We start from the raw sequence: 24,920 nt of genomic DNA, 5'->3' as shown, positions 1-24,920 counted from the left end.
CATCCCAGTCAGATGTCTGTCCAGCCTCTGTTTGAAGACTTCCATTGAAGGAGAACTCACCACTTCTCGTGGCAGCCTGTTCCACTCATTGATCACTCTAACTGTCAAAAAGTTTTTTCTAATATCTAATCTGTGTCTCCTCCCATTCAGTTTCATCCCATTGCTTCAAGTCTTTCCTTGTGCAAATGAGAATAAAGTTGATCCTTCTACAATGTGACAGCCCTTTAGATATTTGTAGACAGCAATTAAGTCTCCTCTCAGTCTTCTCTTTTGCAAACTAAACATTCCCAAATCCTGCAACCTTTCCTCATAAGACAGGGTTTGCAGACCGGTCACCATTCTAGTCGCTCTTTTCTGAACTTGCTCCAGTTTGTTGATGTCTTTTTTAAAATGTGGTGCCCAAAACTGGACACAATATTCCAGATGAGGTCTGACCAAAGAGGAGTAGAGGGAAATAATGACTTCACGTGATCTAGACTGTATGCTTCTGTTAATACATCCTAGAACTGCATTTGCCTTTTTTGCTGCTGCATCACACTGTTGACTCATATTCAGCCTGTGATCTATTAGTATACCCAAGTCTTTTTCACATGTGCTGTCACTTAGCCCTATTCCTCCCATTCTATATATGCTTTTTTCATTTTTATTGCCCAGATGTAGTACTTTGCATTTCTCCCTGTTAAAAACCATTCTGTTAGTTACTGCCCACTTCTCCAGTTTATTTAAATCTTTTTGAATCCTCTCTCTCTCTTCTCTAGTATTAGCTATCCCTCCTAGCTTTGTGTCATCAGCAAATTTAATCAGTTTACCCTCAATTCCTTCATCTAAATCGTTGATAAAGATGTTGAACAATACAGGGCCCAGGACAGAGCCCTGTGGTACCCCACTTGAGACATTCTTCCAACTGGATGTGCAGCCATTTACGACCACTCTTTGGGTCCGATCACTAAGCCAGCTATGAATCCACCTAACAGTTGCCTTGTCCATTCCATACTTAGTCATTTTTTCAATAAGGATTGTATGAGAGACTTTGTCAAATGCTTTGCTGAAGTCAAGATATACTATATCTACAGCATTTCCTTGATCCACCCAATCAGTGATACCGTCATAGAAGGAAATTAAGTTAGTCTGACATGACTTATTAGTTACAAACCCATGCTGACTCTGTTTGATCACTTCATTCTTATCCAGGTATTGACTTACATGTTGTTTAATAATTTGTTCAAAGATCTTTCCTGGTATAGAAGTCAGACTCACCGGCCTATAGTTGCCTGGGTCCACCTTCTTCCCCTTTTTGAAGATAGGAACAACATTTGCTCTTCTCCAGTCTTCTGGCACTTCTCCTGTTCTCCAAGAATTTTCAAAGATTATGGAGAGTGGTTCAGAAATTTCTTCTGCTATCTCCTTCAGTACTCTGGGGTGTAATTCATCTGGACCTGGAGACTTGAATTCATTTAGGTTAGCTAAGTGTTTCCTCACTATCTTTCTGTTTATAGATATCCTGGATTCTTCTATTCCCTTAATAGGACAGTGAATAACAGTTGGTGTTACATTTCCTTTCTGAGAGAAAACAGATGCAAAATAGGAATTTAAAAGTTCAGCCTTCTCAACATCCTGTCTTACCATTTCATCATTTTCATCCTGTAAAAATCCTATAGCATCTTTGACTTTTCTTTTACTTTTGACATATCCCCAAAATCCTTTATTATTGCTTTTGACATCTCTTGCAAGCCTCAATTCATTTTCAGCTTTAGATAATCTGATTTGTGCCCTGCAGATTCTGCAGACAGCATTATATTCTTCTTTAGATATGCCTCCCTCTTTCCATTTTATAAACATTTTTTTTCTTCCTTTTTAGCATGTGCTTAAGTTCTGTGTTCACCCATCCTGGTTTCCTTAAATGCTTCCTATTCTTCCCTCTTTTCGGAATTGTTAACAACTGTGCTTTGAGAATTTCATTTTTCAAGATTTCCCATCCTTCCTGGACATTTTTGTCTTTAAGGATATCCAGCCATTGGATCCCTCCAATTATCTTTCTGAATCCCTTAAAATCTGCCTTTCTGAAATCTAACCTTGACGTCTGAGTCTTCACAGGTCTTCCGCCTCTAGTTATCCAAAATTCTAAAATAGCATGGTCGCTACCTCCTAGGGTTCCAGCCACTTTTACCTCCTCAACCATTTCCTCCCTGTTTATAAGGATTAGATCCAAGGTAGCAGTTCCCCTTGTTTTCTCCCCTACCTTTTGGAAGATAAAGTTGTCAGCAAGAGAGGATAAGAATTTCCTTGACCTGTTAGTTTTGCCTGAGAGAGATTCCCAACAAATGTCTGGATAGTTGAAATCTCCCATGACAACTATGTCATATTTTTTGGAGAACTTGGCCATTTGATGCATAAAGAGTTCATCCATATCTTCAGCTTGCACAGGCGGCCTGTAGTAAATGCCTACAATGGTGTCCTTTCCATTGTTCTGTCCTTGTATTCTTACCCAAACAGTTTCCACAGAACTCCCAGTCTCTGAAGCTTCAATCTCTGTGCAGATATATGCGTTTCTAACATACAATGCAACACCCCCTCCTCGTTTATCAAGTCTGTTTCTTGCAAATAAGTTGTATCCTTCTAGTCTTGTATTCCAATCATGTGTATCGTCCCACCAAGTTTCAGTGATTCCAATGACATCATATTTCTTTTCCTGTGTTAGTAGTTCCAATTCTCCTTGTTTGTTGCCCATGCTTTGTGCATTAGTATAGAAACATTTTAGTTTGTGATTGGTTTCTCTTTCTCCAATATTTTTATTAATTAGATTCTTTCGTCTTTGTTCTTCCTTTCCACTTCTATTAGCAGAGTTCTCAATAGCATTTGTCAGGTGTATGGCTTTTTCTGGTCTTTTGCTTCCCTTCCCATGTTGTTCTAGTTTAAAGCTCTCCTTACAAGTGTAGCAAGGCGACTTCCAAATACATGCTTTCCAGTCTTCGTAAGGTGCACCCCATCTCTAGCAAGTAGTCCATCGTATAAGTAGTTCACTCCGTGATCCAGAAATCCAAATCGTTGCTGACGGCACCATCGACGTAGCCAGTTGTTCACCTGCAGAATCTTATTCCACCTCCTTGTTCCATGGCCATCCACTGGGAGGATGGAAGAGAAGACCACCTGCGCTCCCAGTTCTTTCACTTTCTTGCCTAAGTCTTCAAAGTCTCTGCAGATGGTTTCCAGGTCATTTCTTGCAGTGTCATTTGTCATTTGTCAAATGAAATATATTTTTTAATACAAGATTTTCCTTTGATTTTATCGTCAGGCTACCATCATATATGTCTTCGGAGTGAAAGCAACATGCCACTGACAATGCCATCTCTGTTTGTCTATGTGGAGGTGAAAGACTACGTGCCGGATACATGGGCAGGTACATTCAGCATGTTAACACTGATGTCCTATTTTTTTGTCACTTTTAATGACAGCAGCGTCACTAACGACTTTTCTTCATAGCATATTGGAAAATATAGTTACTTACAGTGGACCTTTCTCATGGTCAAAAATGGCTAATTTTTGGACTTATTTTATTCCCGCTTTTCTCCTGAGTATGCCAGTGTTTGTTTTTAATCAGCCAAACCATTCCAGAGATGTGGGAATTTTTATTTAGTGCTAATTTTTATAAGCTTTATCAAGGAGGTGTGGCTCACAGGATAATAATGCAAGACACGCCCCCTGAGAATCATGTAAGCCACACCCTCGTCGCAGGGACCATAAAAATTAGCACTAAATATAAAGACCCATAAACCATGTGACGGTTTAAAAAAAAACAACAACAAAAAAAAACTAATTACTCAGGGGAGCAGCAGGAACAAAATATGAGCTGAACCTGGCATATTTTACCTGGTGCTCCTTAAATATACTCAGTTTCTATCTACAGATTGAAGGATTATATTTAAACATATAATTTTTTTTCATAGCAAAATCTGAAAAGGATTTGTTTTAAAAAAAAAAGAAAAGTTTGATTGAAGGATTGAGATACTTCACTGCATTTTTTATGTAGATGCTGATTTTAGCTTAAAAATTGCATGCAAAAACAAGTCAAAGGGATGCATGGTCAAAGTGTAACATGACAGCAGTGGGTGGTAGTCAAAGGCGAGGCACTTGTCTTCAATGCCCTGGCATGTTACATGAAAGTGTGGGTACTGGCTGGGTGTGTGGACTTGTGCTGTGAGGACCTTACGCCCATGCAGACCACATGTAGCTGGTGTTGTGGGCTGGCCAGGAGCAGGTGGTTCACAGTTTAATGAGAGGGACTTCTGTTCCGATAAAGTATTTATTGAACGATTACTTGGTAAGGGTTATATACAAGTGATAGCAGTTACAAAGTCTTATTGATGTTTCCTTTCAAGTATGAAGCATTATTCCACACAGTTTCCTTCCTCTGTAGTATACTCCAGGGCTTTCTAGACACACTGTTTCTCTCTACTTCGCCACAACTCAGCTTTACCGCTATAGTCTGCTTACTTGCTCAGCGGTTCCACTTCCTGTTTCTTTCACTACTGGCAACCTGATTCTTCCGCTCAGTACCCTCACTGGTCCCACGTACTCATTCCTGTTTAAGCCCATTACCTTCTGCGTTACAGATGAGGTCTAGGCTTCGTGACGCACTTTCCTATCCAAGGACCCTTCTTCGGCAGGCCACTCTCTTTCTCGTCGGTCAATTCTGCTTAGGCTCTCACTATCCCTCGTCCTTAGTCTCCTCTCACTCCGGGTCACCCTTAAGGCAGCTCAGCTCATTTAGCACTTCTAATGCTTTCTCCCTAACTCACAGGAAGCAGTCTCTTGCCCTTACACTAAAGACGCCCCTGTGGGCTATTCCCAAACATTAATTGTTTTACCCTATCATCACTACCTATGCTACAGTAAACTATCTACATCCTTATACTATCTGTCCTATACTTTATACTATGAATTACATTACTATACACTATAATTACTTACATTATCACATCCTACATTATATATTACTAACATTCTTTAAAACACTTTGCATGATCATATCACAAGACACTTTATAATATATACAAAAGATGCACAACATAATACACACAACGATTGGTGGTAGGAATGCGACAGCACAGTCCACCATCCTTTCAGAAGAAAGAACAATAGGAATCTATAATAAAAAAACAGCAACTGGTTTTGATATGGTGACAGTAAAAACTCCTTGAGGAGGCCACCAACATTTACAGATGATCTTCTAGAAGGGTAGTCCTGTTAAAGAAGATGACCAACATGAACAGTATGTGAGATTTGTCCCAGGTAATCTGGTCTAAGCAAATGGGTGATCTTCTCACACTGCTTGTCTATGGGACACTTTCGTCCTCTTTGAATCTCATGCAGATATAGCTTGACTGATGGCTGATGGCCAAATGCTCGTTCAGTCAACAGCCATGTCCCCCAACTACTTAGACACAGAAGCTCTGGCATTGGGTTATCTGCCAGGACAACACAAGAGTCAAGTGCTTGAATCCAAACATCATTTGTCATGGTGAGAATTACTTCTCTGATATTTTCTAATCTTGGTCTGAAACATGGCTGTCTCGGGGTCCTCTAGTTCACTGCATGAATATTCTTTCCACTTTATTTGTCTGCAAGTCTTTGCAGGTTCACCCTCCAACCCTCTATTTTCTGGACTTTCTCACAGTTGGTTGGACTGACGTAATTCATTCTCCACAGTCCACTCAGCCATGTCACAGCTCTGCTGGACCAACAGGACTGCTGGGAACTGACAACCTCACATGGAGACAGGCTCGGACTGGCCCATAGGGGAATAGTGGAATCCCCCGGTGGGCACCTGTGCAGATCTAGACCACCAATCCTACTGTATGGGCAGTACTTGGCATAATTCACTTGATTCACTCTGTTCAGAAGAAGCATCTCATCATTCATTAACCAAACTACCCACTTTATTAGTATATAGAGATATAGGTACATTTGTGAACAAGGGTCATGCAATATTTGTATGCAGGTGAAAAGTGAGCCCCCCCAAAGTCAATGTTACTGGTGGCCCCTTGGCACCCCAGTCCGACACTGCATGGAGACACTGATTGTATTTGGGACTGCTGTTTATGTAGTTTGCTTTTTTCTTGTGAAGGCCCCTGCAGCATAATTCATACATAAAACGTAACTAAACTTTCATTTATTTCATTTTTTTTAATTATATTGTCCAGCATAGAAAGTTATGAAACTTTGCAAATCACCTTATTAGGAGATTTTACTTTATTCTTATAATGTAATGTAAGCATGTAAATGGCTTCCCATGTTTTTCCTCAGTCTAGTTCCTGCCTTCATCTGCATTGCTATCAGAAAATACTGATTTGGAGTACACAGTGAGACACAGGGGCTGACCCATCACTGCCATCATCTGTACTCCAAATGAGAAAGTTCTGATATCAGTGCAGCTGAAGTCAGGGAAATAGACTTTTGGAAGTCACTTAGGCTAGTTTCGCATTAGCGGTTTTTAGCACTGCGTTTCGTGAGCAATAGAAACGCCTGCAAAAGACGCATCATGCGTTTTGCATGCGTTTGTTTTTTTTAGGCGCATGCGTTTTAACCAGTTTCTAGCCATGTTAACTCTTAAAACGCATGCGATTTTAAACGCAGGCGTGCGCATGTCCATGCGCATGCCTGCGTTCCCATAGATTGTAATGTGTTATTTTGGCGCATTCCGTGCACATGTGTTTTTTTGACACAGGTTGGACGGACCAAAAATGCAACAGGTTACGTCCGGCGCGCCTAGGCGCACACTACAAAAAAAGCATGTGCACGAAAACGCATGCAAACGCTAGACCATGCGCCCCCATGTTAAACATAGGAGCGCATGGTGCATGCGCATGGACACGCACGATGCGCTGCGCTAAAAAACGCTAATGTGAAACCAGCCTTACATGCACCTTTTTTTTTTTTTTTTTTTAAGGGAATGAAGACAAATCTCCTAATAAAGTGTTTTGCAAAGTTTAATAATTTTCCAAATTGGAGAAAATAATTAAAAAATAAATTTAGTTACTCTTTAAAACTGGATTCCTCTATATTTCTTTTTAGCTTGATATCACATATGCAAATTGCCTCTTCAGAGAGGACTAGAACTCTACTGCCAACTATCAAAATTGGCAATACTAAGGCAATGTTCACACTAGTCATTTTTGTTGCTTTGTTTCTGCAGCAAAACCTGATCTCTTGGCAGGAAAAAAACTGCTGCAAAAACACAAGTTTTTGCTGCGTTTTTGGTGCTTTGGTTGCCGCTGTGGTTTTTGTGCATTTTTTGCTGCGGTTTTGGCATGCTACATGATACCTGTGATTTTTGGTGCAGATTTTCAGCGTTTTTTCATCACCCATTACTTTCAATGGATGAAAAACGCAGAAAAAAATGCAGAAAAAATGCTGAAAGAAGTGACTTGCTTCATTGTGCAAAAACCATGCAAAGCACAAAATCCTGAGGCCCAAAAAACAAGCTGTGTGAATGAGACTTCTGAAATCTCAGACTTTGCTGGTACTGTAAAATGCAGCTGAAAAATTGCATAAAAAATGCTGAAAAAATTCTGAGTGTGAATATTGTCTAAAATTCAGTATTGACTATTTATCAAACCTTGCAATATGACATAGGATAAAAGTCAAATCAGAATCTCAATTTGCAGCCATGGTGATTTTGGGTAATGCCCCTCATCAGTGCAAAGTATGAGATCTGAACTAGCTAGGTGAGAGGCTAAGGCCTGTTTCACACTGTTTTTTTTGTTCAGTTGCAATCCGCCAAAGATGGGAAAAACGGATCTGTTTCCGTTGTGACACCAATGGATGTAACCGGACGGATTTTTTTTATGGATCCGCTGAAGTTGGAAAAGTTAGGAAATTTAAAGGAACTGCGGGAGAGAGAGAGAGACATTTTTTTCGCAGCTTCCAGACGGCGTATAGGGTTAAAATGCATTGCTGAGAAATTCTCCCGGGCAGGGGCAGTCAGAAAAAGCAGTCCGCCAGTGTAAAAAAAAGTTTCATTGTCCGTCTGCTCCGCCTGGGATCCGCTAAAATTTTAGCGGTTCCGTCAAAAAACGGATGACCATCAGTCAAAATCCGCTGCTAATGTAAGTCTATGGGGAAAAAAACGGATCCGCCAAAAAAAGGGGCGGATCCATTTTTTTTCTAAAAGTGGCGGATTTTGACTGATGTCAAAAAACTGAAGTGTGAAACAGGCCTAAGACTGCGAACTAAGGGGTAAGTTTTCTCCTCCTTGTGGAGAGTGACATGTCAGGTCTGGCATGCCAGTATGAGGAGACTTAAACACCATGCATGCTCCTCTGGGAAATGAAATATACAAATTGTCTCTTCAGAGAGGAATAGGACTTGACCTCTAGCACCACCTGTAGGAAGTAGCAATCCTTCCACTCACAAATTTACAAGACGACTCCTGTTTTACAGAACTTACTCATGCTCTCTCAAACCCCATCAAAGCTTTTAAAGCCACTGAGAAATCAATAAAGATGAACAACAAGACGTCATTTGATGAGGTAGGGAGGCAACGTTTTATAACGTCACCGCATGAAATTTACTTTTGCTATTTGTTATAAGCTTGATGACTTTTTTTTTATAAAGGGGTTGTCCAATCTGGGACATTTATATCATATCGACAGAGGCAGGTTCCTCCTTTTGGACCCACACCTATATCTCGGATGGTCAGGAATGGAAAGGTGGCCGCTCACTTGGTTTTTAATCCATTCATTTCAATATAAAGCCCGAAAATTGTAGGGCACTGTTACTCGTCAATTTTAAAGCTAGAAATGAACTTTGATGGTGGCAGATGAGCTGTAACCTCTCCATTCCCGATGCAGCGCAATGAAGCCCTGTGATTGTCTTATACTAAAAAAATAAGCTAATTAATTGCTATCTCTTATTTTAGAAATCTGTGAATCTTCAGTGCAATGGGATGAGCGGCTCTATAAAACTGTCCAACGTGTTGCTGCAGAATTGTACAGCAACTAAAGGTTTTCTACCTATTTTTTTTTAATAATTGAAATGTATTATATTCATTGACTAATATTGCTTATTCCCAGACTGACCTCTCAAAGACAAAGTTGGGAGTTATTCATATAAGGTTTCAAAGCTATTTATCCATAGTGTGAATTATCCAGACTAAATACATGCCGTTTTGTATGAGCATCCTCCAGGCATACTTCATCGGATCTGGATCTTACAGCATGGCCCAATCTATACAGTGGGGAAAAAAAGTATTAGTCAGTCAGCAATAGTGCAAGTTCCACCACTTAAAAAGATGAGAGGCGTCTGTAATTTACATCATAGGTAGACCTCAACTATGGGAGACAAACTGAGAAAAAAAAATCCAGAAAATCACATTGTCTGTTTTTTTTTCATTTAATTTGCATATTATGGTGGAAAATAAGTATTTGGTCAGAAACAAAATTTCATCTCAATACTTTGTGATATATCCTTTGTTGGCAATGACAGAGGTCAAACGTTTTCTGTAAGTCTTCACAAGGTTGCCACACACTGTTGTTGGTATGTTGGCCCATTCCTCCATGCAGATCTCCTCTAGAGCAGTGATGTTTTTGGCTTTTCGCTTGGCAACACGGACTTTCAACTCCCTCCAAAGGTTTTCTATAGGGTTGAGATCTGGAGACTGGCTAGGCCACTCCAGGACCTTGAAATGCTTCTTACGAAGCCACTCCTTCGTTGCCCTGGCGGTGTGCTTTGGATCATTGTCATGTTGAAAGACCCAGCCACGTTTCATCTTCAATGCCCTTGCTGATGGAAGGAGGTTTGCACTCAAAATCTCACGATACATGGCCCCATTCATTCTTTCATGTACCCGGATCAGTCGTCCTGGCCCCTTTGCAGAGAAACAGCCCCAAAGCATGATGTTTCCACCACCATGCTTTACAGTAGGTATGGTGTTTGATGGATGCAACTCAGTATTCTTTTTCCTCCAAACACGACAAGTTGTGTTTCTACCAAACAGTTCCAGTTTGGTTTCATCAGACCATAGGACATTCTCCCAAAACTCCTCTGGATCATCCAAATGCTCTCTAGCAAACTTCAGACGGGCCCGGACATGTACAGGCTTAAGCAGTGGGACACGTCTGGCACTGCAGGATCTGAGTCCATGGTGGCGTAGTGTGTTACTTATGGTAGGCCTTGTTACATTGGTCCCAGCTCTCTGCAGTTCATTCACTAGGTCCCCCCGCGTGGTTCTGGGATTTTTGCTCACCGTTCTTGTGATCATTCTGACCCCACGGGGTGGGAATTTGCGTGGAGCACCAGATCGAGGGAGATTATCAGTGGTCTTGTATGTCTTCCATTTTCTAATTATTGCTCCCACAGTTGATATCTTCACTCCAAGCTGGTTGGCTATTGCAGATTCAGTCTTCCCAGCCTGGTGCAGGGCTACAATTTTGTTTCTGGTGTCCTTTGACAGCTCTTTGGTCTTCACCATAGTGGAGTTTGGAGTCAGACTGTTTGAGGGTGTGCACAGGTGTCTTTTTATACTGATAACAAGTTTAAACAGGTGCCATTACTACAGGTAATGAGTGGAGGAAAGAGGAGACTCTTAAAGAAGAAGTTACAGGTCTGTGAGAGCCAGAAATCTTGATTGCTTGTTTCTGACCAAATACTTATTTTCCACCATAATATGCAAATAAAATGAAAAAAAAACAGACAATGTGATTTTCTGGATTTTTTTTTCTCAGTTTGTCTCCCATAGTTGAGGTCTACCTATGATGTAAATTACAGACGCCTCTCATCTTTTTAAGTGGTGGAACTTGCACTATTGTTGACTGACTAAATACTTTTTTGCCCCACTGTACATATAAGGCTAGTTTCACATTAGCGTTTACGGCCTCAGCGTCGGGCTGCGCACGGCCGCCGCTAAGCCCGCCCCCTGCCGCACCACCGCCGGTACCTCCGCCTATGGGCGCATGACGCTGCATACGTCCTGCGTCCCCTATCTTTATCACTGCGCAGGCCGTGCGCAGTATGCGTTTGGCGGCGCATGCGTCTTTTTGACGGTGCGCTGAGCGCAACCAAAATGCAACAGGCCTGCGTCCCCAGTGATAAAGATAGGGGACGCAGGACGCATGCAGCGTCATGCGCCCTTAGGCGGAGCTACCGGCGGAGGCGCAGCAGGGGGCGGGGCTTAGCGGCGGCCGTGCACAGCCTGACGCTGCGGCCGTAAGCGCTAATGTGAAACTAGCCTATGTCTTTGTCCTCTGTTGAAGACCCTGATGCACGTCATTACGGAGCTCCCTTGAAACCCTTCCTGTGGCCGGGCTACAAAAGAGACCGTGATTTTTACTATATGCAGCAATACTGTGGTATAGTTGTATATAGCACAAGCGATCAGACGATCCCAGCTTAGTAAATATAATAAAAAGTTAAAAAAAAAGTTTTGTAATAAGTAAAAAAAATAAAAATAATCATCCAAATCAACCCCTTTCCGTTCATTAAAATTAAAGGTAACAATTAAAAAAATACACATTTGGTATCACTGTGTCCAGAAAAGTCCGATCTATCAAAATATAAAAATAGTTAACTTGATCAGTAAACTGCGTAAACAAAACGTCAAAATTGAAAATTTTTTGGTCGCTACAATGCCACAAAAGAATGCTGTAACAAGCAATCAAAATGTCATATCTATCCCAAAATGGTATCACTAAAAACATCATCTCTCCCTCCAAAAAATAATCCCTCGCACAGCTCTATTGACCGAAAAAATTTAAACTTTGCGGGTCTTGGAAAATGGCAAAACAACCCAAAAAATGTTTTTTTTCAAAGTTCTGATTTTTGTTTACCACTAAAATAATTAAAAAAAACTAAATAGATTTGGTGCCTCTGTAATCTTACCGAGGAGGAGCATTGTATTGCAAGTTCTCTTGTTCGACACAACATACGCTGCAAAAACAATTCCCAGAAAACAATGTCAGAATTGTGTTGTTGTTTTTTTTCCCTCAAAATTTCATCATACTTGGAATTTTTTTCTCCATTTTCAGTAAAGTATGCAGTAAAATTAGCGACGGCATTCAAATGAATCATGTCATTCAAAAGTACAACTCCTGCAAAAACAAGTTTTCATATATCTATGTGGGCAGAAAAATAAAAAAGTTATGACTGTGGGAAAAAGGGGAGGAAAAATTAAAAACGGAATAATGGAAATTGGCTGCCTCTGGAAGGGGTTAATCAATAACTGATAAGTATCTAATAGACGCTCAACTAAAGAGGTACTTTTCCCATAAAAAAAGCAAGTCACATAAAAAAAAATATCCCAGCTAGAATGTGGCGAGATATTTTTCCGTTAAGGGTGTTATTGCTATCCTGCAAAATTAGTAAAATAGGTAATAGTAAAAAACAATGATAAAAAGTACCGGTATTACAAAAAATATACATATTTGGTATAGCTGCAAATATATAGACCCATAAGATACAGATAATTTGTTATTATTAACACATGGCTTTTTCTGGTTTTCTCCATCTAAAAAAGTTAAAGAGGACCCGTCAGTTGCAATCAATATGTAATTTTTTTTAACTTGGTGTAAAAGCCGCTGTTCTCCTGAATCCGACGTTTTTCTTTTCTTCCTGCGCCTCTCCTTTCCTGAGATTATGGCCTCCTCTTCTCTACATATAGATTTAGTCTTTTTAACAAGTGGGTGTGTTCTTAAACTCTCTCCTGGAGGAATCTTTTGGATGACCACACCCACTTGGTTGAGAAGACTAGAATTATATACAGGGAAGAAGAGGCCGTATCTCAGGAATGGAGAGGCGTAGGATGAAAAGAAAAACAACGCCGGATTCAGGAGAACAGCAGCTTTTAAGTCATACATGTGGAAAAGGACAGGTCCGCTTTAGTAAATAAGTTCATAAAATGGTGTTCTTGATAAATATAACACATGGAGCAAAAAAACAAGCTCTTACGGCTACAAAGACGGAAAAAGAAAATGTTGTGGTTATTGGATTGTGACAATAAAAAAAAGGGCAATAAATGCATCATACTAAAGGCCTCAATTATTCCTCTCCTATAGGGTTTCGTATGACTTCATCTCTAGAATCAATAATGGCATATATGTGGTTAATATTCTGTTCACTTTTAGGTTCGTTGAGCAGTGGAAAAGTGGATTCTACAAATGAAGCAGCAGGTAAAAAAAAAAGTAGCAACCCAAGCATGAACTGTTTTGTAGGGGAGAAATTATTTTTCTGTTAGACATATTTTATTTTAAAAATATTCACATTTTTTGTCAGGAAGTGAAAAATAGGGCAACAAATATAAACAACCATAAGCGATAGCCTAAATACAATACAGGGTTATTGCTGCAGTAAGTATAGCGCTCACAATCCCACATTATAATAAGAAGGGACAGAACAGATCTCCTATTGTCTGAAGTTGTAAGGTCTTGTTCACAATGTATTTTTTGACCCTGTTTAATGCACCAGGAAAAGCTTCTGTCATAGATATTAAACGAAGGCTGTGACGGATGCCTAAGAGTAGCATCTGTCACCCATATACTATAATGCTATGATGTGGTATTTTGCGGTCACTATGTGGTGGTAATATGTGGTCTAATGGCCAAAACACTTGTCCATGGACTGCGTCTGGTATTGTAGCTCAGCTCCATTGTGATTAGAGGTCTAAGCTGCTATACCACACACAACCTGTGGACAAGTGTGGCACTGTATTTAGAATAAAAAAGTTGAATAAGATTGGAAAAACCTGTCTGATTTAACCTTGAACTAAACTGAGAATACAGTAGGAAAAGGAATGGAGATCAAAATGAGATTTTCTAAAAACCGCAAAGGTTGGATGAAAATACAATTTTGGGTCTATCTACAAAGTATAAAATTTGGTTGTAGAAATGTGTAGCAAATGGAATAGTAACCATTTAAAAATGAAAATTTGTGTATAATGTCCGTGCATATATTCTAGAACTAGAAACCACAAATCAGGACGACTTACAAAAACACAAAGGTTTTATGAAACTTCAGAAGAAGCACGAGAAAGAGCTGAAGGAGCAGGAGCGCAAAGGAATGAAACGTAGAGAAGAGATCCTTCAAAAGTATACCAGTGCCTTCAGTGACCTGTACACACAGACCAACAAGAAGAAAATCTGCAAGAAAACCAGCAAGTACGTGTGGGCCACGGTTCTAACGGCATGGAGGAAGCTTATGAAGCTTATGCTCGGTACTTTGGGTGGATGGTGTTCCGGAAAACCACACTTCACTAGTTGGCCAATGTTTTGGTCAAGTAAAATAGAGAACCTGGCACAACATTTTGTATGATGCAAACTTTGAGCTTTATTATGAAAGTAATCCACAAATAACCATACAACATTTGGATCTTCAGAAACGGGTGGCTGGGAAAAGAAGAAAAATGGCAGAAATTAAGCACTAGGGGTATGACGGATCTTTGCTTGTGTTTAGCGCTACACTCAAAAAGAGGATTGGCCATAGCTGCATCACTGTCATTTTTCCTGTTCTCCCCTAGCCATTCATTTCTGATGAAGGTCTGACAAAGGCCCAAACTGCATAGGGTATTTGTGGATTTGTGGACGTCAAAGTTTGCATCATGCAAAAAAGGAGGGCAACGTTCTCTAAAGGTTTAAGTCCTCTCCTGAAATGGAACTACTGCGCACAAACCCAGCCAGGCTCTGGTGGCCGAGCTCTTTGGAAACATGTTGTGCACTATGTGATATAAAAGTTCTGACAGCAGGAGAATAACAGTATATAAAAAAAGCAAGTCAATCGTAAACTTGCTTATTTTCAAATTGTCTAACTAACTAAAGCACTTTAGTAACATGAGAATACCCTACTAAGCATTTTACATTGCCCATTCCCATCAAGGGGTTATCTAAGTAAGAAAGAATAAGTCATCCAGAGCAAGAGACCTTCTTTGTAAATTGCCATGAGCTGAAACTAATAAGAGTACTACCCCTATCTATTAACTCTGAATTCTCTAATATGGACTATAAGAAAGTAAGTTTTCTAAACTGGAGAAACCCCTTTTAATGGGTCATGCAATAACTTGTCAATGACACAAGTTATTAAAGTAAGTAAAGTTTAAGGAAATAATTTAAAAAAGTTTAATAATTTTAAAAAATGTATTTTAAAAAAAAAATTGAAAAAATACAAATACATCTTCTTAACACACCTGCATCATCATAAATATCCCCATGCCTTTTGAACTCATCATTAAAGCTAAAAACTGCTAAAATAATTTTAAACAAAGTAGACGCTGCGTTCATTGGGGAATCAGAGCTATCTATTAAAGTTTACAGAGAGGAGAGGAGCAGAGTCAGAAAAAGGCACCGAGCTAGTGCTTTTTGCTTTATAGTTAGTGTTTAGCTCACCACAGAGTTAGATTCACAGCTACCTTTGCTCAGTACTGCTTTATAGTGTTCTCCATGCTTCTGCTTCTGAACATGTGCTAGATTCATACAGGAGAGCAGAAATCCCTTACATCTCATGTGCTGTGTATGGGAGACATAGCAGTTAGTCTCCAGCCACTAGCTCAGAGAGAACTAGAAATTAGAGAGAACCTGCAGAGGGGAAACTGGTGAAAATGCAGAATACAAGTCATATAATGACCAGAAATAGTTTTACTCCTCATATGAACTTACAACAGCTTATTATTAAAAGTCACTTAAATCTAAAGGTATACTTTAAATTTAAGGCCCAATAGTCATTTAACCCTTGTTCTACCAACCAAAGTTTTACAGTGAAGTTTGGCACTAACGTAAGAGCAGGCGGCAGTGAAGGCAGTGAATTTAATAATGCTTATGTATTGTAGAAGTCTGGAAGATGACTATGGCTCAGTGTGGGGTGCTGGTGAAATCCCAGGTAAACCAGATTCTAAGGTGGTGGAATTGAAAGAGAAGATGGAGCAGGAACTGATGCGCCAGGGAGAGGAGCTGCATGAGAGTATCTGGAAAAGGAAAGAACAACACTCCATTGAAGTATGCATGACCTAAAATTACAGCTGTGCATGTGGTTACATAGACAAAAACATATTGCCTAATTTGATAAGACCTGCTGTGATTTGTTTTTACTTGCACCACATCTTCTTCGAGAAGATCACTCCTCAATTCTGGGTGGTCGTCATAAAATGTTTAATATTTTTAGTAATCAAATTATTTCCATAAATGAATTATTGATGAATTATTGATGAATTATTAATGACGTGCCTTCATTAACAGCAAGCTGCCAAACTGCTGGAGTTAGCCCAAGAAAAGCAAACAACGGAAATGAAAGTCCTGAAGGAATCGACAGACAGGTAAGGTTCTATCTAACTGTACTCCTAAATGAACATACATGCTACTTATCAAGTGGGTTGGTTACTTTCTGCCACGACATGGGTTTCACCAATTTACTAATATTCTGTAGCTAATTTTGAGTTCCATTCTCATTATTAGTAAAATCATGTCCTTTTATTCGATCAATAGTCAGTCCTATCTGGACATCGAAGTCATAAATGAGTAAAATAAATAAAAATCTATAGGATGAATGGAGGCATTTGTTGCACTACATGGCTCTCCAGCTGCTTCACTGCGCTTGCGCTGCTTTTCTACTTGCACTATGGAGGAGAAAGAATGACTTGAAAGCTTTTTATAAGAAAAAGTGGTGACTAGTGATGAGCAAACGTGCTCGGAAAACGTCTTATCAGCGAATCATACAGCCGCAGGGACTAGAACATAATATACGAGCACTCCCAGATCCTCCGATAACACCCGAATGTGCTTGGATTATCCGAGCACATTCGTTCATCATTAGTGGCAACCAATGCCAAGGCCAGCCTGAAGGCTAAATTTAAATGTGATGCACTGACTGGCCAACGGTCTATTAAACCAAACTCAGCAGCTTCAAATCTGTCTGTGAGGGTGTCTAGTTTGAGTCAGAAAACCCATAGCCAGTCCATGAGTCACTGTCCATAGCCAGACCATGACACATTCACATCGGAATGAGGCCTTAATTACTTTAGATGTTGTCCTGTCCAGTACCTTCTGCTGGAAACCTTCTGTCCTCCATATGGGGTTTAGCAAGTAGAATCACGGGATCCTGGTAGTTTATGGCCACCAGACTAAACATCCTTCCACCTGCGGTATCCTCAGCACCTTTTCTAATTAGTAGGCCCCCCACAACATCATGCATGTGTAGTGACATAACATAATGATGTTACTGGGCCTATAAGACAGAAGGGGTCATTGGGGATGCCACAGGTGGTAGGAGGTGCTCTGGTCATAGACTACAGACATGGTCAAAGTCCAGGATCCTGGGAAGCTCAACTCTAGTATACAAATAACCATGCAGTGCCCATTGAAATGCAAAAGTTTAATTTCCATGCTGAAGACAGACAGATAACAACCTGGTGCCCCCAAATCATTACTGATTCTACTACTACTATTATTAAGTCTATTAAGAAACCATCTATGAAATTAGGTTGACTACTTATAACCTTTGCTTGTCCTCTTCTAAGGAGTTCACTCCATTTGCATTTCCAGCAAGAGTTTTAGGAAAGACAGTGCAACATATATTTTGTATGTCTAACGGCCCTTTAAGAACCATCTATTTCAAGAAATTTCTAGCAAAAAAAAAAAGAATCTAGAGTATCATCAAGTTCAGAGAAATTAATGTTGGTTGTCAAGAATGTTTCAGTTTTTGGATGGAAAGCAGGCCTACAGACAGGTAGACGTGAAGGAAAAAAAAAGTCCCAATGATATTTATATGAGAAAATATAAATCCAGCAATGGGAAGAGCTGCCTTATGTCACAGTGCAAAACCAAGGCAGGTTCCATCAAACCAGAACCAAGGTAGTGTGAGGTCCAAGCATGTGAATAATGCGTCTTTCCACAGTGACACTAAACAGATGAAGAAGAAGCTGGAGATGAAGAGGATGGAAAGACTGGAAACCATGAGCAAGAATACGATGGATAAAGCTGCTCAGGAGAGGTGCGATTATCCTAAATATTTCATTTCCTGTTTAATAAGAAAATACTATACATGCTAATTGACAATTCAACATAACGGTACATGTCTTATTTGTGAGACCAAGATGAGATGAAAAACATATCCTGCACCACGGGTGGATAATCGCTTGATGTATAATTGTGTATACTTCATGCCTTTCAGGTTAAAAAAGGAAATAAATAACTCACACATTCAAGAAGTGGTGCAGGTTCTACAAATGGTTGGTATCGTCGTCAGAAATATTTGTACATAAATGCTGCATTACTAATACTATTATTGTGTGCTATTGTTAGACTAGCCCAGTAGGCTCCACAAAGGGTCACCTCAGATCATGTTCAGTAGGTACGGCCGGAGAGCACACAGGCAACACGCTCAAGTGTCAGGTCAAGATGGTTCTGAGGGAAGTTCCATAGTTAGCTGTTACAAATGGACATACCGAACATGTAATAGTAAAATAGTAAATTCCTGTAAATAAGCAATAATCATTTTTTCTCAGGAAGTCACAAAGTCACGGTCTCTTGGAGTACTGTCACCACATCTGCGATGTGAATCTATGTAAAACCATTTTATCAAGTATTACAGATTATTATTATAGCGACATTTATTCCATAGCACTTTTACATGGGAAAAGGGGTGTGCGTAATAAAAATAAGTAAAATATTCTTGGACAAAACGAGTCACTGATTGGCATAGGAGGAGAGAGGACCCTGCCCGTGATGGCTCACAGTCTACCAGGGATGGGTGATGATACAGTAGGTGAGGGTGGAGCTGGTTGTGCAGCGGCATGGTGGAACAAGGGATACTGGAGGTTATAGGCTTGTGGGAAAAGATAGGACTTCAGGTTCCTTTTCAAAGTTTCCATGGTAGGCAAGAGTCTGATATGTTGGGGTAGAGAGTTCCAGAGTAGGGGGGATGCATGGGAAAAATCCTGTATGTGATTTTGGGAAGAGGAGATAAGAGGCAAGCAGAGAAGGAGATCTTGTAAGGATCGGAGGTTGTGTGCAGGTAGGTACCAGGAGACTAGGTCAAAGATGTATGGAGGACACAGGTTGTGGATGGCTTTGTGTGCCAAGGTTAGGGTTTTGAACTAGAGTCTCTGGGCAATAGGGAGCTGGTGAAGGAATTGATTAGCAGATTATTATTAAAATAGATTAGCAGATTATTAGAATAACGCTAACATTGTATCAGGGAAGTATATCTGTTACAACTTTAAGGCTGTGTGCACACGTAGCGATTTTTAAGCGTTTTTGCCTCGATTTTCGGCGCAAAAACGCTGCGAAAACGCTTAAAAATCGTGTACAGAACGCCCCCCATGCATTCCTATGGTATTCCGCACATGCTGTGCTAATGCTGCGCTTTTTTCCGTGGCGGAATCGCATCGCGGAAAAAAATCTCAGCATGCTCATTCTTTGGTGCGGAATCGCAAAGAATTGCCGTGATTCCGCACCCATAGGAATGCATGAGAATCGCTTACTTCCCACATGTGGCTATGCCCACCATGCGGGAAGTTAAGCGTCTCATGTGCGGTTGGTACCCACGGTGTGGAGGAGAGGAGACTGTCCTCCAGGCCCTGGGTACCATACCCCTGTAAAAAAAGAATAAAAAATCAAAAATCGGGGTATATTTACCTTCCGGTGTCCCGCGCTGCATTCCCGGCCTAGCGTTCCCAGTAATGCCTTGCGGCAAGGCCCTGTAATGACGTAGTCTCGCGTGACTCTAGCGGTCTCGCGAGATCGCTATAGCAACGCGAGACTTTGTCATCACAGGTCTCGCAAGGCATTACTGGGAACGCTGAGGCCCGGGAATGCAGCGCGGGACGCCGGAAGGTAAATATACCCCGATTTTTTTTTTTTTTTTTAGCATTTTAACATTCTATCTTTTACTATTGATGCCGCATAGGCGGCCTCAATAGTAAAAACCTGGTCACACTTGTCAAACACTATGTTTGACGAGTGTGACCAACCTGTCAATCACTTTCCAAGCGATGCTTCAAATCGCTTGGAAAGTGCTTGAATAACGCACGCGAAAATCGCGGCAAAATCGCGATCATAATCGCGGTAAAATCGCGGTGAAATCGCGCGGAAAAAAACGCGCGATTTCTGGGAAGGAGTCCGGTTTTTAGTGAGCGTTTTAAAACGCTACGTGTGCACATAGCCTAAAGGGAACCTGTGAGCAGTTTTGGCCAATATAAGCTACGGACGCTGTCTTTCAGGGCTTATCTACAGAATTCTATCATACTGTAGATACAGTTGTGGCCAAAAGTATTGACACCCCTGCAATTCTGTCAGATAATACTCAGTTTCTTCCTGAAAATGATTGCAGACACAAATTCTTTGGTATTATTATGTTCATTTAATTTGTCTTAAATGAAAAAACAAAAAAAGAATTGTCCTAAAGCCAAATTGGATATAATTCCACACTAAACATAAAAAGAGGGTGGACAAAAGTATTGGCACTGTTCGAAAAATCATGTGATGCTTCTCTAATTTGTGTAATTAACAGCACCTGTAACTTACCTGTGGCACCTAACAGGTGTTGGCAATAACTAAATCACACTTGCAGCCAGTTGACATGGATTAAAGTTGACTCAACCTCTGTCCTTGTGTGTACTACATTGAGCATGGAGAAAAGAAAGAAGACCAAAGAAATGTCTAAGGACTTGAGAAACCAAATTGTGAGGAAGCATGAGCAATGTCAAGGCTACAAGTCCATTTCCAAAGACCTGAATGTTCCTGTGTCTACTGTGCGCAGTGTCATCAAGAAGCTTAAAGCCCATGGCACTGTGGCTAACCTCCCTAGATGTGGACGGAAAAGAAAAATTGACAAGAGATTTCAACGCAAGATTGTGCGGATGTTGGATAAAGAACCTCGACTAACATCCAAGCAAGTTCAAGCTGGCCTGCAGTCCGAGGGTACAACAGTGTCAACCCGTACTATCCGTCGGCATCTGAATGAAAAGGGACTGTATGGTAGGAGACCCAGGAAGACCCCACTTCTTACCCCGAGACATAAAAAAGTCAGGCTGGAGTTTGCCAAAACTTACCTGAAAAAGCCTAAAACATTTTGGAAGAATGAGAATGTCAGATGAGACAAAAGTAGAGCTTTTTGGGCAAAGGCATCAACATAGAGTTTACAGGAGAAAAAAGAGGCATTCAAAGAAAAGAACACGGTCCCTACAGTCAAACATGGTGGAGGTTCCCTGATGTTTTGGGGTTGCTTTGCTGCCTCTGGCACTGGACTGCTTGACCTTGTGCATGGCATTTTGAAGTCTGAAGACTGCCAACAAAATTTGCAGCATAATGTAGGGCCCAGTGTGAGAAAGCTTGGTCTCCCTCAGAGGTCATGGGACTTCCAGCAGGACAATGACCCAAAACACACTTCAAAAAGCACTAGAAAATGGTTTGAGAGAAAGCACTGGAGACTTCTAAGGTGGCCAGCAATGAGTCCAGACCTGAATCCCATAAAACACCTGTGAAGAGATCTAAAAATGGCAGTTTGGAGAAGGCACCCTTCAAATATCAGGGACCTGGAGCAGTTTGCCAAAGAAGAATGGTCTAAAATTTCCAGCAGAGCATTGTAAGAAACTCATTGATGGTTACCGGAAGCGGTTGGTCGCAGTTATTTTGGCTATAGGTTGTGCAACCAAGTATTAGGCTGAGGGTGCCAATACATTTGTCTGGCCCATTTTTGGAGTTTTGTGTGAAATGAACAATGTTTTGCTTTTTGCTTCATTCTCTTTTGTGTTTTTTCATTTAAGACAAATTAAATGAAGATAATAATACCAAAGAATGTGTTTGCAATCATTTTCAGGAAGAAACTGAGTATTATCTGACAAAATTGAAGGGGTGTCAATACTTTTGGCCACAACTGTAAGCCCCCAGTCTGCCGTGCCAGATAAGAAAATTAAGTTTTATTATACTCACCCGGGAAGGGGGGGTGGTCTAGTACGGTGTCGCAGGTCTGGGTCTGATGCCTCCCATCTTCTTGCGATGCCACCCTCCTGTTTGCTTCATCGCTGCCCTGCATCGCTCTCCTGCGCAGGCGTACTTGTCTGCCCTCTTGTTGAGGGCAGAGGAAAGTACTGTAGTGCCCAGGCGCTGGGAAAGGTCATAGAGGCCCGGCGCCTGCAACTGCAGTACTTTACTCTGCCCTCAACAGGGGAGAAAAGTATGCATGCGCAGGAGCGTGATGCCGGGAAGCCATGATTCAAGCAGGAGGGCGGCATCGCAAGAAGATGGGAGGCACCGGACCCGGGCCTGCGACTTCCATCGGACCAGACAGAACCAGACCGCCCCTCCCCCCAGGATGACTACAATAAAACTTCTTTTTCTTATCTTGCAGGTCGGATCGGAGGCTTATCTACAGCATTATAGAATGCTGTAGATAAGCCCTGAAAGGCAATGACCGTATCGTATACCGGCCAAAACTGCTAACAGGTTTGCTTTAAATAAATAGACAGTGGTACTACAGCAGTATTGCTAAATTGGTATCTTTAGAGCAAATGCCATTCCTTTTGTTCTTCTGTGGGGCTATTGCATAATCTCCGGTACAGCTGGAAACAAGGAGGGCCACTGTAACTCCTTCACTCTCAGGACTGGATTAATGTAAGATGCAAAGCAGACAAATATCATAGAGAAATGGCATCACTTTCTCTGATTCCGTTATGAGGATTCCTTATATAAAGGAACACCCCAAAATAATTTCAAAAGGTTGTCTAGGATTAGAAAAGGGCAATTTTTTTCACCTGAAATGGCGCCACTATTGTTCATAGGCTTTGTCTGGTTTTGCATATAACCTTAAAACTTATACTAGTATAATAAATACATGAATCTAACAGGTATCTGATAAATGGGGCAATCAGCAACAGAAACTAGAAGAAAAACAGGCCGAAGGACTGCAGAGAATCAAAGAGAAAAGAGAGCAGGTATGAGTATATGTATATATGAAGTAATTGTCTCATCTACTGAGAGCCTCATAGTCTTATTTTCCTTTGGACCCTATCTCATTCATTGTCAGCTAACCATAACACTTGGGTTCTTCAGTCTACGCCAGTGTTCTCCAACTCTAGTCCACAAGAGCCTCCAACAGATCATGTTTTCAAGAGTTCTTAAGTACTGCCCCGGTGATAATTCCGAAAAGGAAATCCTAAATACATGATCTGTTGTTGGCTTTTGATTACTGGAGTTGGAAAACACTGGTCTACACATTGTGGTCACTGAAATGGCAATTTCCTTGACAGATGTAGATATCAGGAAATTATTTGGAACAAAAGAGGGCACCATGAAGGAAAATGATGACTTAAACCATGTTGTGTTTGTTGCATTATTTTGTCCACAAACTTTAATTTTTCATTCCTTTCCTTTCCTTACAGACTCAAAAAGACCTTGAACAGGAATACCAGGGGAAGATTAAGAACCTAGAAGTGGAAATACCAGATGCGGTACATGATTGCATGGCACCGTATTTTCCCTCAGAAGCCAAATCTTTGAAAAAAGAGCCAGGGAACCATGTAAATAGGTGGCAATTTCTATTTGGAAAATCTGACAATGTAGAATCTTCGGTTACAAAAACTCCTGAGGAATCAGATACTCAAATTGACCCATCTGCAACAGAAGTAGAAGATAAATCTTTAACTGGTGGTTCTGCCACGGAAGAACCAATTTTAAGAGCTGCTTTGTTGTGCGAGACATCTGCAACCGATGCATTACCGAGTGGCACTCCAACAGCTTCAGACGTAGTAGGAAAGACTCCTTCAGGGGAAGCGTCCAAACAATAACCTATTCTTGTTAAAATATTCCTAGCCATCTCGGATACATCTGCAAGGCAGAATTATTTTTGCATTTGGAATGGCGAATAGGGTTAGACTGGAAATTTAAATTATTGGTTTGTGATAATGGGAGGTGACTTATATTTGGGTAATGGGAATATTAATATTTAAATGTAGATGTTTTCTGATGGGACTCAATGTATATATTTAAACCATGATCTTTACCAGTTTTGTAGAGGAGTTAAAGTCGAACCGGTAAGGACAATTTTACTAATGAAATCAGCTGTAAAGGTGATAGACAACAATAAAAAAAATCTGAATGATAGAAAAGCAATAGTGCCAGTGTTGAAAAATTAACTTTCAAATCAAACTGCAAGCTAGTCTCCAAGTGTACCTACTCTCCGATAAATATCACCGTCTTCTCCTTGATTGACAGTTCCGCCCTCTGCTGCATCAGGTATTTGGCAGACAATGGTGGAGTTGTCAAAAAAACACGTTAAAAGAAGTGTACAGGATTAGAAAAAAAGTCCACTTTTTCTTTAAAAAAAATAGCATGGTTTTCAACTGGTATTTTAGCTCCAATCTACTGAACTTATGAAGACCAAGTTCCATGGGATCCATGCTCAGACCTTCTGGATAGATGATATATCCCAGAAATTGAGTCCTGGTTTGTTTGAATTCACATATTTCGAGTGTGATATAGAGATGGTTTTTCAGTAGATGTTCGATGACTAACTGAACATGTCTGCTATGCTCCTCCAAGGAGTCTGAAAATATAAGAATGTCATCGAGACCAACAACAACAAATTGATCCAAGAAATCTTGAAAAACATCATTAATGAAGTGCTTAAAGGTATCAGGGGCATTGCTAAGGCCGAAAGGCATGACCAGATATTCAAAATGTCCGTATCTAGTTCTAAAGGTGGTTTTTCACTTATCTCCCGGGTGGATTCATATGAGATTATAAGCCCCTCTTAGATCGAGTTTGGCAAAAATTCTGGCAAAACACAGTCTCTCAGCAACTCAGAAATTAAGGGGAGTGGGTAGTGATTTTTAAGGGTAATTTAATTTATTTCTTTATAATCAATACATGGCAGCAGGGCTGAGTCCTTCTTTTCTACAAAAAACAAGGGTGCTCCAGCTGGAGAAGAAGAAGGTTGAATAAAGTCTGTCT

At 40.6% G+C, this 24,920-nt stretch overlaps 1 protein-coding gene across 1 annotated transcript in view; it reads left to right on the top strand.

Annotated features, from left to right (window-relative positions):
- Nucleotides 1-24,240, top strand: part of PLCB2 (phospholipase C beta 2) — a 191,495-nt gene extending 167,255 nt beyond the window's left edge. The window contains exons 22-32 of the mRNA XM_073566732.1: nucleotides 3,293-3,397; nucleotides 8,440-8,528; nucleotides 8,918-9,002; nucleotides 13,116-13,160; nucleotides 13,946-14,144; nucleotides 15,806-15,971; nucleotides 16,212-16,288; nucleotides 17,866-17,961; nucleotides 18,142-18,199; nucleotides 22,817-22,903; nucleotides 23,351-24,240. Coding sequence (XP_073422833.1) covers nucleotides 3,293-3,397; nucleotides 8,440-8,528; nucleotides 8,918-9,002; nucleotides 13,116-13,160; nucleotides 13,946-14,144; nucleotides 15,806-15,971; nucleotides 16,212-16,288; nucleotides 17,866-17,961; nucleotides 18,142-18,199; nucleotides 22,817-22,903; nucleotides 23,351-23,755 — 1,412 coding nt within the window. The 3' untranslated portion in view covers nucleotides 23,756-24,240. The remainder of the gene's footprint in view (nucleotides 1-3,292; nucleotides 3,398-8,439; nucleotides 8,529-8,917; nucleotides 9,003-13,115; nucleotides 13,161-13,945; nucleotides 14,145-15,805; nucleotides 15,972-16,211; nucleotides 16,289-17,865; nucleotides 17,962-18,141; nucleotides 18,200-22,816; nucleotides 22,904-23,350) is intronic.
- Nucleotides 24,241-24,920: the final 680 nt, after the last annotated feature.

Source organism: Dendrobates tinctorius, unplaced genomic scaffold (assembly GCF_039654945.1).
Source record: "Dendrobates tinctorius isolate UK_male_01 unplaced genomic scaffold, ASM3965494v1 ptg000019l, whole genome shotgun sequence".
In the NCBI taxonomy this organism is placed as follows: Eukaryota; Metazoa; Chordata; class Amphibia; order Anura; family Dendrobatidae; genus Dendrobates; species Dendrobates tinctorius.
The sequence above is the reverse complement of the archived record's forward strand: the minus strand, read 5'-3'. Positions and strand labels throughout refer to the sequence as shown.